We start from the raw sequence: 15,959 nt of genomic DNA on the forward strand, positions 1-15,959 counted from the left end.
GGGGCAAAGCATAGATAGAGATGGGTCAGTTGAGCCAGAGGAAAAGGAATTTGGAGATGTACCGGCCCGACACTCTCACAAGAGTAGGACGATGTGCGCTGGACCTTGTGCTCAGGCTCAGAGCAGTCACTGTCCAGAGAATATGCATCAGGAGGTATTGCATAGTCACTCTCAGAACTGATAGAGGACATGGACACACCTGTGGGACAAAAGATCCAAACATTTCCAACTGTTGATTAATCAGATTTTCAGAACATAAACAAAATGTTTCTTTTAAAAAGGCAGTTCCTTAATACACATTTTTATTCTTTGGATATTGCCAGAAAATAGTAAAGGTTCACCAAAAGATAGTTCGCCGAAAAATGAAAATTCTATCATGACTTTCTCTGTTCCTCTGCGGTGGAATGAGCTTCCAACCTCCACCCGATCTGATGAAACCATCTCAACATTCAAGAAACAGCTGAAAACACATCTTTTCCACAAGCACTTAACCAATCCAGAACAATAGCACTTACAATTTAATTATATATATATATATAAATATATATATAAAAAAACACTTTCCTTGTCTGTCTCTTTCTTCTGCACTACTTTAGCTGCTCTTGGAACTTGGCAGTGTGATACTGCAAATATTGCTGACTTATTGTATGACAAATTGCTTATGTTCCTCATTTGTAAGTCGCTTTGGATAAAAGTGTCTGCTAAAACAAAATAAAATACAAAACAAAAGTGAATGTTTTGCAGGATGTCCACACTGACCTTCCATACATCAAAAATGTATAAAGTTATTGTGGCTGTCAAGCTCCAAAATGACCAAAAAAAAAAAAAAAAAAAAAACATAATTAAGGTAGGTACCTTAAAAGTAGTCCATCTGGGTCTTCTAAAGCAATACGATGGTTTTGTCTGAAGAACAGACCGAAATTTAAAGGAATAGTTCACCCAAAAGATAACTGTCTCATAATTTACTCACCCTTATGCCATCTCAAACTTGTATGACTTTATTTCTTCTGCGGAACACAAACAAAGATATTTTGATAATGCATATTTAATGCAAGTCAATGGGGTCCAACACTTCCAATCTCCAAAAAGGACATAAAGGCAGCATGAAGGTAATCCATACGACTCTAGTGGTTTAATCCATGTCTTCTGAAGTGATACAATCGGTTTTGGGCGAGAAGGGACCAAAATGTAACTCCTTTTTTACTATAAATCTTACCATTTGCAGTCTCCTTGGCGCGATCATGATTTGAAGCTCGATTACACTTCCTCGTGCTTGACGCATGCGCAGATCATGATCGCGCCTAGAAGACTGCAGATGACAAGAATTATATTTTGGTCGTTCATTTTACCTATTGCTCCCAAAACTGATCATTTAACTTCAAAAGACATGGATTAAACTACTCATGTTGTATGGATAATATTTATACTGTCTTTATGTTCATTTTGGAGTGTTGATTCCCATTGACTTACATTGTATGGATACATTCACATCATATCTCCATCAAAATATCTTAGTTTGTGTGCCACAGAAGAAAGAAAGTAATACGTAATGGTGAGTAAATGATGAGAGAATTATCATTTTGGGTGAACTATTCCTTTCCGTTGCCTTCTACCCTAGTTCTCAAATCTTGTTCACACATTCAAAATACATGTGAACATTTTAATTTTAGGGTGAACTAACCCTTTATATAAACAGATTTCGAAGGAGCAGGTTGTTTGAAAGGTGTCCTCACCTCTTTTGACAGCACGGGGGCTGCCAGGGGTACTACCCTTCTTATCTGGCCCCAGTGTGGATGTGTGCAAGCTGGCCAATGAGCTGCTGTCGTCCTCTGAGCCAGAGTCATCATCTGGGAGAGGAACACTGCTGATCTGAGTCGCCTTCTACAAGAGCACATGAACATGATGGGAAAGATGGCAAAGCTGAATAAATAAACAAATTTTACTTATTTATTCCCTTTAACAAAATAACAATGACTGTATCTAAATTTATTGGTACAGTCATTTTATCTCGCTCAGGAACTGACAACTAAATTGTTTAATTTTATGTTTCCTTATGTTGGTATTTTTATACAGTTCAAATTATATTTTCATCAAAACATGCGATAAGTAATCCAAAAGTAATCCAATCAAATAACCTAAGAAGTATAATCTAAAAGATTCCATTCAAATTTTGGTTAGATTACAATTCAGAAATAATCAACCCAACATTGGTTAGAACGTAGAATTTTTAAAAGCACAAATTGAGACAGCATTTGTGTCAGGAGTGTACCTATTATGGCCAAAAAATGTTATCTGCATTATGTAGGAAACTCATTAGGTTCTGAGTCACAGTCAGAATGGCATGAAGCATTGTTGTGCTTACACTTTAACTTCACTATGTCTGACACTGATAACATGAGGATGGGTATATGGAGTTGTCTTGATGGTGTAATCTTACCCCTTTAAGTGTGGAGTATACTGGCACACTGATGTTCTTATAAATGAGGTGGGTGAAGGGGCCGGCAGCAGAGTGCTGAGGTTGGATAGAAACTGGAGAAACATACATGGAGAAACACATTTCCAACTCACATAAACTTTGCAAAGCTGTAAATATTTAATGAGGCCTGCGTGGGCCTTTTAATATCATTTCAAAAAGCCAATCCATTTTAAGAGGCCAGTGCAACAGCCAAATATGTTGTTGTAAATTTAATTTGCTCATTTTTAATTTGCTCAAATTGCAAATTTTCAAGCCTCAATATATCTGAACATTTAAACAACCACTGGAACAACTCAATAAGGCTTCATACACAATGCAGCTAAATATGGCTTAATCTCTCTCCACTATACTGTAGTAGGGGTGGGCGATATGACCAAAATCCTATATCACGATATGAGTAATTTTATATCATGATAATGATATATATCACGATATAGTTACTTTTTTCTGAAAAATCAATACAATTGTATTATATATTAAGCCATGTCTCATTGTGTAATTTTGAGTAATCCAGTAAGAGAATTAAATACTTTATAAATGAAAACTTCTTCATCTTGTATAATTTTCTCTTTATTTTGAACTTGACAAACATAGTCAAAGTAAAAAAAAATTAAATAAATGCCACATTTCAGTCTGATGATGTGCACCAATTGTCTTCTTTTATTATTATTATTATTATTGTTGTTGTTGTTGTTATTATTATGATTATTGCTATAACTTTCCTCAAGAAACTTAACATCGTCTCAAAGCAATGCAAAAAGTAAAATAACATGTAAATAAAAAAATCCATAAATAAAACACTTAATTAGGCTCTTTGTGTTTTCAGTAATCTCTATAAAGAACATATAAAATATCTGAAGGAAAATATGGCTGGTTTGTTTCCTGATATCAAACATCATTCGAACAGAATTTTAAAAAGGGGTTTGATGTGTATTTTAAAAACCCACTTGACATCGAGAGAAACCAGAATGAGCAACGGGTGAGATCTGAGCTTTTTCTGTCACAGGAGCACAAATGAAGGGACTTGGATGATACTCACACGCACTTGCGTGTTTCAGACTGCGTGTGCAACACTCGCACAAAACACTGCTGCGCGTGTCTGGATGGGAGGCATGTTTGAAGCGCGGGATGAATGTCATTGAATTTGCTTTGAAGGTGGCTCAAGCGAAATTTCATGCTGCAGATGCAGATTCTTTGTCATTTTTTCTCACGTTCTCGACAAGCTTTTCATCTAATGACACGTGCAGCTGTCAGTGAAAAATTGCGTGTGACGAAGAGGAGGGCGGGGCCAGGCCATGACTATGCACGCCCAGCCCCCAATCGGGCTAATCAGCCGAGGAGAGGGTTAAGTGCAGCAGAATGCAGCAGTTCAGGAGAGAGAGAGCCACACGCAGCTGCCATGTATGCATTTATGTTTTTGTGTCTTTTTAAGTTTCTATTAAAATATTACTTTGATTGTTCAGCCGTTTCCCACCTCCTCCTTTCCCATCTCAACCTTCTTACATTGGTGCTGAAGCCCGGGAAGGAGGAGGGATGCACTGCTGTTGAGTCCTCGCCACTGCCATCCACCCATAGGAGCAGCCGCAGCCATCCGCCAGGGGACGGAGGAGTTGCTGCCGGCCGCCTGGACGCGGAGGAATGGCCGCCGTCTGCTAGGGGAGGAGGGGCTCGCTGCCGGCCACCTGGAGCTGTGGAGCCGCTGCCAGGGGCGGAGGAGTTCCCTACCGGCCGCCAAAACGTGGAGGGGCGTTCCATCGATCGATAATCCAAAATGTATACCGGTTGACAAATGTCTACTAGTTTATCATGTCTACCGGTATATCGACCATCCCTATACTGTAGTAGCTCTGGCGGTCTAAGAGTAACCCATATATTATGGACCAGAGAGAGCACACTGTTTAAAAGTAGCAGCCTTACAAGTATAAACAAAACATGGTGCCTCGGTCAAGGGCGGGTAACTAAACATTTCTGGAAGATAATACATCTCCAGTTGCTAATATTAGTTTGGTAAAAAGCAGCTAACACCAAACGGGTTAAACTGTTGGCAGCCATGTTTCTTTTTAGAGCCATATAACACCAAAACAATGTTTGAGATTGACACCTGTTTTCTGTACACACATGAATGGATACTTAAGATTCACTCAGGCAAATCAATGCTGTTTCTCCCAAAACTTCTGCAATGAGTATCAAAATTCTTTGTCTATCAAAAAAATAAAAAATAAATGTCTTATTTGTACAGTTAGATCATATTAAAAAAACTGACCTCATGTAGACTTTATATCTCACTGCAGCATATAGCACAGTTGCATTCTTTTTGTTGCAGGGTTGAGGTGGAGACCGGGGGAATACTGGGCGAAATGATTACACACTGGTTTCTTCCTTTCATCACGGCTGATTAAAAAGCACGGTTTTCATTCTCACCCTCTTCTCAGAGGCCCAATCCTACTCTAAAAGCCTCTTGAAAGCTTCAATGAATGGAGGTCACACCTGCACAGGTGTGTTCCCTTTAGGTAAGAGGAACTGACATCAAACAAGACCTGACTTCTAATTGACAGATCCAAGAGCATCTGTTAGTATGGCACTATACGAATGAGTTGCAATAACTGCCAGCAAGTTTTCAGTGACAGACTGGTTGTCATTGGTTAGTGATAGAGTTGTATGTGTTTGTAAATCGTTGACATACCTCTCCCAAAAGTCTTGGCTCCAAGACAGGCCTCTGAGACTCTCATTCCTGATTTAGCTACTGCATAGATATGACTTTCCTGAAAGACAAACATAGACTCATGCAAACACTTAAGTCAAACAAGATTTGTAGAATTTCTAAAGACAATGTGAGTGGTGTGCGCCCATGCATCATCTAGGGTGCTGTGGGTGGTTACCATGTCATTGCTATGCAGTTGCTAAGGTGTTCTGAGTGGTTTTTAGCATGTTGCTGTGCGGTTGCTAGGGCATTTCAAGGTGGTTGCTAGGTTGTTTGCTAGGTGGCCATCTACTAAAATGTTCTCACCCCTAAAGGGGCGGTCACACTACACTTTGTGCTCCATTGACTATTCAAACACACCAGAACGCGGGAGACCAGAAATGCAAGCTCATGTGAAGAGATTCCGTACTCTGCTGCATACAAGAGTTCTAGTTTGGCGAACTCTGACCTGTGAATCTATACCCAAAATTAAAGGCATGTACCTCAACAAAATATAAACAAGGAGAGTCAAGTGTTTGGTATCATATTAAAGAAAACTTTTCACATTTTTTGATGATATAGACTATGATAAATTCTGACACTCTCATTCGAAGAAACATAGCTCTGAAAAACTGCTTTTGTTTTGTTCCCAATCATGTCACCTGAGTAATGTTTTGTGTTGATACAACAAATCGATCAAAAGTAATAAAATAAATATAAAAATAATTAATCCTAGTGTCCAAAAATGTCTCAAAGTGTCCAAAAGCCTCTCCAAACTAATAAAACATAATGACTGTACATAAGAACTAATTACATATGCGAATACAACAATGACTAAAGGTATGCTCTCTCTCCAAAGCATGCAGGCATGAGTAACGAGATCTCATTCAGTTCCATTCTGTGTCGTTTGAGTTATCATTGAGTCTGTGTCATGTACTATGTGCCATCTCCTGGTGGCCACATGTAATTAGAGTGAACGATCCTCTCTGCCCATATCTGGATTACTTCCACCACTGGTTGCAGTGATCTGAAACCTAATACGATTGGTTTAGCATTCCATGACACTGGACAACGTACTACATAATTTCCAATGAAGTCATTTGATCCAGGAAAGCTAACATGTCTTTAGCCAGATAGCACATTATGTGTTGTGTGCACATTGCGCTTCTTGTGGATTATCTACTGATCTGTGCATTCGATTACATTGTGTGTGGGCTCATTTTAAAGCTAATCGCCTCCTCTAAGTAATGATATGTGATACTTTATGTTCCATTTATTATGTGATATTTTATGTTCCATTAATTTTGTGAAGTTATAAGCAAAAACTCAACATATAAGCAACACTTGTTTACATTTAACATGTAGGTCAAAGACATATACTTACCTATTACTCTGTATATTTTTGTCTGTGAGTAAAACAAAAAGTCTTTGTTTTATACTCTCTGAGAGCTTTCCTATGACATATGACACATGGCTATTTGATCAGTTTGATGTTTTTACCGATTACAATAAAATGTGCAGTGCAAAATTATTAATAAATTATCAAAACGGAAAACGTCCTGGTTACTTGTGTAACCTCCGTTCCCTGATGGAGGGAACGAGACATTGTGTCGATGTAGTGACACTAGGGGTCACTCTTGGGAGCCCGAGACACCTCTGGTCTTTGATAAAAGGCCAATGAAAATTGGCGAGTAGTATTTGCATGCCACTCCCCCGGATATACAGGTATAAAAGGAGCTGGAATGCAACCACTCATTCAGGTTTTATGCAGAGGAGCCGAGACAAGGTCCGGCCATTTCAGCGGGTAGTTCAACATTGTGGCAGGAGAGACACAACGTCTCGTTCCCTCCATCAGGGAACGGAGGTTACGCAAGTAACCAGGATGTTCCCTATCTGTAACTCACTCGACGTTGTGTCGATGTAGTGACATTAGGGGTCCCTATACGAAACGCCACAACTGGCTGAACTGTGTTACGTGAACTGGCGGTGTGTGACGGGCAGACCACTGTGTGCCTCGTAGCCAGCACACCAGGCCGACACATAACCTCCCCCAACATAGTTATGAGTGTCGAATGGCCCTTTGGGGACAAGTCGACTACCCAAAAGATAGAGACAGGCTAACCCAGTCGTGGCCTCTTTTCCCTTCTTTTTTTTCACTCCCTAAAAAAGAAGGGGGGTTATCCGACTGAGCCGCCAGGTCTAGTCGGGGGGTGTCCCTCCCAAGGGGAGGACACCGCGGAGACCACACCTCGCCCAAAGAGAGGGGGGATATTTAAATGGAAAAAATATATCACATGGTCTTAACGACCATGTGGAGAGTCTCAAGGTAGATCCTATCCAACGGGGGAGGAGTTACTACAAACATGGAGACTGTGGCAGAGGGGCTCTGCCCAAGGAAGATGCAGTTTGCCAACAGGGAAACGAATTAGCGAAGATATATATCACATGGGGTTACCTTACAGGGAACCGCCACATGCGGAGCACCAACTCCAGAACAGGGCTCTTAGCTAGCACGTGTACTGGGCTGGCAGCGAGTCTCTCCAAAAACTCGACTGCCACAGGGCTCGGAGGAAGTCAACCAGGGAACATAGTTTGTGAACACTACTGGGAATTAATGGCGCACGTCTTCAGATCAGAAAAGGTGAAAGGCGCTATGTGCAAGCGATACACCTGGCCGGCTATCTCGGGCTTATCCGCTTGTATTGCATGCCACTACCTGGGACGAAACCGGTTCCACCCGGAGGTTGTAGAACCTTGCAAAGGTGTTGGGTGTTGCCCAGCCCGCTGCTCTGCAAATGTCTATTAGAGAGGCCCCCCTGGCCGGGGCCCAGGAGACCGCTAGACCTCTGGTAGAATGGGCACGTAGCCCTACCAGGGGCAGCATGTACTGGGCATTATATGCCATAGCTATGGTGTCAATAAGCCAGTGGGCGATCCTCTGCTTGGAGACAGCGCTTCCTTTCCGCTGTGCACCAAAGCAGACAAAGAGCTGCTCAGAGATCCTAATGCTCTGCGTGCGATCCAAATAGATGCATAAAGCGCGCACCGGACACAGCAACGATAGGGCTGGGTCTGCCTCCTTCTGGGGTAGCGCTCGCAGGTTCACCACCTGGTCCCTAAAAGGAGTCGTGGGAACCTTGGGAACATAGCCCGGTCGGGGTATCAGGATCACTTGAGAGTAGCCCGGAACGAACTCCAGCCATGTTTCGCTGACAAAGAACGCTTGCAGGTCTCCTACCCTCTTGATGGAAGTGAGCGCAGTCAGGAGAGCAGTCTTCAAGGAGAGTGCCTTAAGCTCAGCTGACTGCAAAGGCTCAAAGGAGGCTCTCTGTAGACCCTGAAGAACTACAGAGAGGTCCAATGTGGGAACGAGGCATGGTCTGGAGGGATTTAGCCTCCTGGCACCTCTCAGGAACCTGATGATCAGGTCATGCTTCCCTAAGGACTTACCGTCGACTGTGTCATGGTGTGCTGCTATGGCGGCAACATACACCTTCAAGGTGGAAGGGGACAGCCACCCTTCCAACCTCTCCTGCAGGAAGGAAAGCACTGAGCCGACTGCGCATCTCTGGGGGTCTTCCCGTCGGGAAGAACACCACTTAGTGAACAGACGCCACTTAAAGGCACACAGCTGCCTTGTAGAGGGGGCCTTAGCCTGAGTGATCATGTCTACCACAGCGGGTCGTAGACCGCTTAGGTCTTCCACATCCCGTCCTGGGGCCAGACATGAAGATTTCAGAGGTCTGGTCGCGGGTGCCAGATGGCGCCCCGTCCCTGAGAAAGAAGGTCCTTCCTCAGGGGAATTTGCCAGGGGGGGCTGTTGCGAGGAGCGTGAGGTCCAAGAACCACGTCCGGGTGGGCCAGAAGGGTGCTACCAGGACAACCTGCTCCTCGTCCTCCCTGACCTTGCACAGAGTCTGTGCAAGTAGGCTCACTGGGGGAAACGCATATTTGCGCAGGCCAGGGGGCCAGCTGTGTGCCAGCGCGTCTATGCCAAGGGGGGCCTCGGTCAGGGCATAACGGAGTGGGCAGTGGGAGGATTCTTGGGAGGCGAACAGGTCCACTTGTGCCTGTCCGAATCGACTCCAAATCAGCTGGACCACCTGAGGGTGGAGTCTCCACTCTCCCCTGAGGGTAACCTGCCGTGAAAGCAGGTCCGCTGTAGTGTTGAGGTTGCCCGGGATGTGAGTGGCTCGCAGCGACTTGAAGTGCTGCTGGCTCCAGAGGAGGAGACGGCGGGTGAGTTGTGACATACAACGAGAGCGCAGACCACCTTGGCGGTTGACATATGCTACCATTGCCGTGTTGTCTGTCCCAACTAACATGTGCTTGCCCTGGATCAATGGCCGAAACCTCCGCAGGGCGAGCAGAATTGCCAACAACTCGAGGCAGTTGATGTGCCAATGCAGTCGCGGGCCCCTCCGCAAGCCGGCGGCTGCGTGCCTGTTGCAAACAGCGCTCCAGCCCGTTTTGGAGGTGTCTGTCGTGACCACGATGCAGTTGGAGACCAGTTCAAGAGGAACACCTGCCAGTAAAAACGAGAGGTCGGTCCAAGGGCTGAAAAAATGGTGACAGACCGGCGTGATGACCACACGATGTGTCCCGCAGCACCATGCCTGTCTCAGGACTCAAGTCTGAAGCCAGTGCTGAAGCGGTCTCATATGCATCAACCCGAGCGGGGTGGCCACCGCTGAGGATGCCATATGCCCCAGGAGCCTCTGAAAGAGTTTCAGTGGAACCGCTGTTTTCTGTTTGAACGCCTACAAACAGGCCAGCACCGACTGGGCGCACTCGTTTGTGAGGCACGCTGTCAAAGAGACTGAGTCCAACTCCAAACCGAGGAAAGAGATGCTCTGAACCGGGAGGAGCTTGCTCTTTTCCCAGTTGACCCGAAGCCCTAGTCGGCTGAGGTGTGTGAGCACCAAGTCCCTGTGTGCACACAACATGTCCCGAGAGTGAGCTAGGATTAGCCAGTCATCGAGATAGTTGAGAATGCGAATGCCCACTTCCCTTAATGGGGCAAGGGCTGCCTCTGCGACCTTCGTGAAGATGCGAGGGGACAAGGACAGGCCGAAAGGGAGGACCTTGTACTGATACGCCTGACCCTCAAATGCAAACCGCAGGAAGGCTCAGTGTCGAGGTAGAATCGAGACGTGGAAGTACGCGTCCTTCAGGTCTACCGCTCCGAACCAATCTTGATGCCAGACGCTCGCCAAAATGCGTTTTTGCGTCAGCATCTTGAATGGGTGTCTGTGTAAAGCCCGGTTAGGTACTTGCAGGTCCAAGATTGGCCGCAACCCACCGCCTTTTTTCGGTACGATAATGTAGGGGCTGTAAAACCCCTTCTTCATCTCGGCCGGAGGGACAGGTTCTATCGCGCCCTTCTGTAGGAGGGTAGCAGTGTTTTCGTCCTTCACCAAGGTGAAGTGGATACCGCTGAACCTGGGTGGGCGCCTGGCGAACTGAATCGCATAGCCGAGTCGGATGGTCCAGACCAGCCATCGCGATGGATTGGAAAGCGCAAGCCACGCATCCAAGTTCCGTGCAAAGGGGACCAAGAGGACAACGTCGTCGGACATACCAGAAGGTGGGGCCTCGCGGCAGGACGGAGCTCGAGGTGCCACACCATGTCGTGGCCGTGCTAAGTCTAGGGACATCGAAGCACTTACCTTGCTCCTTGTGACCACCCCTGGAACAGCCTGGGACAGAGGAGGAAGAGGTCTGTCCTCGTGGCCCGTGGAGACTGTCACATCAGGGGTAGATATGTGCCACAGCTGGGTGCTCAGGGGCGAGAAGACCGCCGCTGGAGTGCCAATCCTGCAAGGAAAATCCTGTGAACGGTAGTCGTGATGACGACCATGCACATTGGGTATGTGACCCAGGGAAGGAGGAAACCGCTCTTTTGCTGAACTGTTGGGTACTGCAGCCACTTGGGCATGTGGCAAAATCAAACAAAAAGGCAAAAAAAGATTCTCCACCCGGCCCTCCACTGGGGGATGGAGTGGTCTTCCTACCAGCTCCAGATGAGTGGGTTTCTTCGACCCTGGGTCGCCCATCTCAGGGGCACTTTGATGACCTCCGTGGGTTCTTAGCAGCCAACTGTGAGACGGGTGGCATCTGCTTCCTATGCTGGGGCCGGGCCGAAGGGGTCACCGCAGGGGGACACCCTTGGCGATGAGCAGATGGGGTGCGGGATCTTGAGCCGCGCCGGGGCAGGATATGCTGGATAGCCTCTGTCTGCTGCTTCACCGTTGAGAACTGCTGGGCAAAGTCCTCGACGGTGTCGCCGAATAGGCCAGCCTGGGAAATGGGGGCAGCAAGGAACCGTGTCTTGTCGGCCTCACCCATCTCAACCAGGCTGAGCCAAAAGTGGCGCTCCTGGACCACTAATGTGGACATCGTCCGCCCGAGAGACCGCACCGTGAGAGCGCTCGGAGAGCGAGGTCGTCACCGAGCGCAGTTCTTGCATTAGATCTGGGGCAGAACTACCCTCGTGCAGTTCTTTTAACGCCTTGGCTTGGTGGACCTGCAGGAGAGCCATGGCGTGCAGGGCAGAGTCAGCTTGTCCAGCAGCGCTATAGGCTTTAGCCGTCAGGGACGGCATGAACCTCCAGGGCTTGGATGGGAGCTTTGGGCGTCCACGCCAGGTGGCAGCACTCTAGAGGCATAGGTGCACCGTGAGCACCTTATCCACCAGGGGAATCGCCATATAGCCCCTGGAGCGGGGCGTGGCTGCTTTGAGCGGCATCGCGAGCCCAGGAACCAATCATCGAGCCGCGAAGGTTCAGGGGAGAGTGGAGGGTTCCACTCTAGCCTGATGCTCGTGGCTACCCGGGAAAGCATGTCCGTCATCTCTGCATCAGCCTGTGACTGGGCAATTGTCCCCGAAGGGGGGAGACCAGCTGAGGCTTCTGCGTCCAACTGGACAAGCCCGCTCTCCGATGCTGCACTTGAGAGCTCATCAGCTTTGCAGGCTCCGAACAAGAGGCCAGACTCGCCGTGAGACGAGCTGGCGGACTCATCCGGAAGACCGATCGGCGCAGACGAATGTGTTGGGGAATGGGAGGTCCGCAGGGGGATACCCGGCGGAGGTGATCCCATTGGGGTCCCCAAATCGCCCCCCAGTGCTAGCCGCGCTGGCCTTAAACCCGTAGGAAGAAGGACCAAGGCAGGGAGCCGCTGGGGTGGCTTGCTTTCTTACGAAAGCAAGCCGCGACCACAATGTTGCCATGGTCATGTTCTCGCAGTGAGAACATGAACCATCCACGAACACTGCCTCCATGTGTGTCACGCCCAGACATGAAAGACAGCGATCATGACCATTTGAAGTTGAGAGGTAACGACCGCAACCAGGAATAACACACAATCGGAAAGGCATCTTTAAAAAGACGCGTCTTTAAAAAGACGTTCCATGTGTGCCGCTCTTTTAGAGAAATATACTCTTTTAGATAAATAAACTCTTTCAGAAAATATACTCTCTTTTTTCTGCCGAAGCGCCCAGGGGCATTCTCTGCAGTGCACCAGTGCAGAGGAGGGAGAAGCCGCTGAAATGCGCTGTCAGATCCAGCAGAGGTGAATGAACAGTAGGAATTCAGCTCAATGAGCATGACCGTTCAGCTCCGAAGAGAAAATCTGAATGACATACCAGCTCCTTTTATACCCGTATGTCCGGGGGAGTGGCATGCAAATACCACTCGCCAATTTTCATTGGCCTTTTATCAAAGACCAGAGGTGTCTCGGGCTCCCAAGAGTGACCACTAGTGTCACTACATCGACACAACATCGAGTGAGTGACAGATAGGGAACTTCTGATTTGCATTGTAACATGCATTGTAATGTACAGCTTCTAAGCTTTAAAATGATTCCTATTTTGTTGGTCAAGACTGTAGTTATTAATATTTTGATAATTATTATTTTCTCGGTGGGCCCATCCGAGCTTAAAGGTTTAAGTCTTTATGATATTCTGAGGCTGGATTCATGAAACATTCTTAAAAAAAAATTTCGTAACTATTATTACTTCATAACTTCAATCTAATATTTTCTTCTTAATTTCTAACTTATAAAAAATATAAGAATATTTTGTTTCATGACAAGACTTCTTAATAATGTTCTTATGAATGTTTTTCATGAATTGCACTTAGGAACATACAAACTATTTACAATTTATCCTAAGAACTTTCTTAAATTTTTTCATAACAAGATTTTCGTGAATCTGGCCTCAGGTCCCAGATATGGCTCTAGTCAATCCTTCAATGCAAGTCCTTTACCATCTAAATCTTCGCCTGTTTTATTATCTGGCATGTAAAAATCGTAAGTCTGATCACTTCAAAAAGTAATAGCACACCTCTCCTCAAGAACTCCTGCATGATTTGAGGAATCATTCATGTCCATAACCTTAAAAACTATCTTTTATCCTTCCTTTTTCCCTGTGCCATTACATCTTAAGCAAAGAGAAAAAGCGTTCTAACCTTTCGAAGTAAACTCGAGCCCATGAGGACACATTCAGTGCATGCACAGTATGACTGCTTTGTGATACTATTTAGTACAGTCAATGCCAAGCATGTGTGCAGATGACGTGTACTGTCTAGAAAGACTGGGCTGCATGCGGACAGTCCATCGTACTGATGATGACAAATTCTGTGTCACATTCACATGGAAAAACTAAATATACTTTGGCCTTAATGGGTTACTTATGCAGGTTGATTTATGTGCTGAAGTTTAATCAAAATTCTACCATAAACATGCCTTAGCAAGCACCACAAATATATTTCAGGTCTTCTCTTGCAAAAAAATCAAGCCCTTTAACTTTCTTACCCAAGAGGGGAATCGGTGTAGAGGTGGAGTAGGTGGTTTAAGAGCCTCTGGATCTATCATTTCCAGTTCCTTGGCCAACCTGTCAAATAAGCCCCCATCAGAGGGCAATGCTTCCATCTGTGGTCCCTCCACCACACCTTCCATGCACTCTGGAGGTCCTTCATCAATGTCTGTCTCCTCTAGCTCATGTGTGGGCAATGAACCTGGGACATGACTGTGGCAAGATGGAAAGGAGCAGTTTCCGATATCAATGTTGACGTTGACCTGACTGAGGCACTCTATGCCAGGTTGCGGCTGACTGTGGTGCTTCTTTATGAGTTGAATGCTATCAGGAGGGGTTAACGGGGTGCGAACTTTGGGAAGGGTCATGCTGGTGCCCGAGGGTAAGGCCAGAGGAAAGGGGCACGACTGAGGGAGGCGGATTAATGAGGGCGATAGTGGTGCGGGGGTTGGGCTTTTAGGAGTAGGGGTGGGCGTGTCAAAGCCACCAGGATCAGGGGTCTCGTATGCTGAGGAGGACGAGGAAGAGGATGAGGAGGAAGATTGTAGGCGCTGGGAACGGAATTTGCTGTTGAGCTCGTCAGAGTAGTGATCTCTGTCTGAGGCTCCTCCCACTGCTCTCTCACGTGTCAGTCCAAAAGACAGGTCCGCCCCCTCTCTTCCCTCCTTTACCAGGGTTGTGCCATCAATCCCTTCCTGACTAGACTTGAGAGAGTTGTCTGCTTTGTCTTGCATTGTGGGAAGTAGGGATGCACTATGAAAGGCAGAGTCACAACCCTCTGTGATTTTCCTCTTGCTATCTGCAATGTGAAAAACATCACTTCAGATTCTGATTAACGTTTTTTATTGATTCATACAGTTAACAAAGAAAAGCAAAACATATATTCACAGAATCAACATTTAACCCCCACTATTACCCCTCCCCCTCCCAATCTCCAACCCCACCCTGACCCTCAACAAACATCTCTGTGGTCATACATGAGTATATACACACACACAAAAATAATATATATATATATATATATATATATATATAATAATCTCACACATTTAAAAGTATACTTCTCTCTCCACCGCCCCTCCCCGAGAGCCCTCCAAGAACGCCAAATAGCTGCCCCATTTACAATCAAATGATTCCAAGTTCCCCAGCCTTCTTGATAACACCTCCTCGAAAGCCGCAACCCTCCCCATCTCTGTGCACCACTCTTGAAATGAGGGTGCTCCAGGCGACTTCCATCCCCTTAAAACAATCTGTCTGCCGATCATAACACTGGTTAGGACCCAATTTTTTATGTGTTTATCCCCTTCATTGATGACCACCCCATCACCTAAAATACAGAGTCTGGGGCAAAATTAAATCTGAGTGCCCAATACATCACACATAATACTCTGAACCTTCAACCAAAATTCTTGGATCTTAACACATCTCCAAAAAACATGGGTTGTGTCTCCATCTTCTGATTGGCATCGCCAGCAGGTGGGTGTGTCTTTAAGACCAAGCCTATACAATCTAGAGGGGGTCCAATAGAATCAATGTAAAATCTTGAATTGCATAAGAAACACCCTTGCACCTCTAGATCCAGACTTGACGTTTTTTAGAATCCTAGCCCACACTCACTCCTCCAATACAAAGTTTAAATCTTTCTCCCATAATCTCTTGATAGAAGTTAAAGCTCTGTCCCCCAGAATCTGAATTAGCAGGGAGTAATCCACTGATGCCTCATGATCTTTTCCAAAAGCAGTAATCACCACTCCCAGAGAATCTGCCACTTTAGGGGGGTGTATGCTACTTCCAAAAATAGTAGAGAGCAAGTGGCACAGATGTAAATACCTAAAGAACTGAGCTCTGGGAATCCCAAAATGTTGAATCAAATTTTCTAAGGATCTCAACACTCCAGTCTCATATAGGTCACCGAGTGTATTAACCTCCCTCACAATACACTCTGACCAGCAGAAAGGGGACTTATTAATACATAATTTTGGGTTCAG

General features: G+C 45.9%; 1 protein-coding gene across 1 annotated transcript in view; it reads right to left on the reverse strand.

The window, feature by feature from the left end:
* Positions 1-15,959, reverse strand: part of LOC127455028 (pleckstrin homology domain-containing family H member 1-like) — an 85,521-nt gene that overhangs the window by 24,980 nt on the left and 44,582 nt on the right. The window contains exons 8-12 of the mRNA XM_051722559.1: positions 13,971-14,770; positions 5,160-5,238; positions 2,438-2,529; positions 1,734-1,881; positions 63-199 (exon numbers count right to left, since the gene is read on the reverse strand). Of these exons, the coding sequence (XP_051578519.1) occupies positions 63-199; positions 1,734-1,881; positions 2,438-2,529; positions 5,160-5,238; positions 13,971-14,770 (1,256 nt within the window). The remainder of the gene's footprint in view (positions 1-62; positions 200-1,733; positions 1,882-2,437; positions 2,530-5,159; positions 5,239-13,970; positions 14,771-15,959) is intronic.

Source organism: Myxocyprinus asiaticus, chromosome 17 (genome assembly GCF_019703515.2).
Source record: "Myxocyprinus asiaticus isolate MX2 ecotype Aquarium Trade chromosome 17, UBuf_Myxa_2, whole genome shotgun sequence".
Lineage (NCBI taxonomy): Eukaryota > Metazoa > Chordata > Actinopteri > Cypriniformes > Catostomidae > Myxocyprinus > Myxocyprinus asiaticus.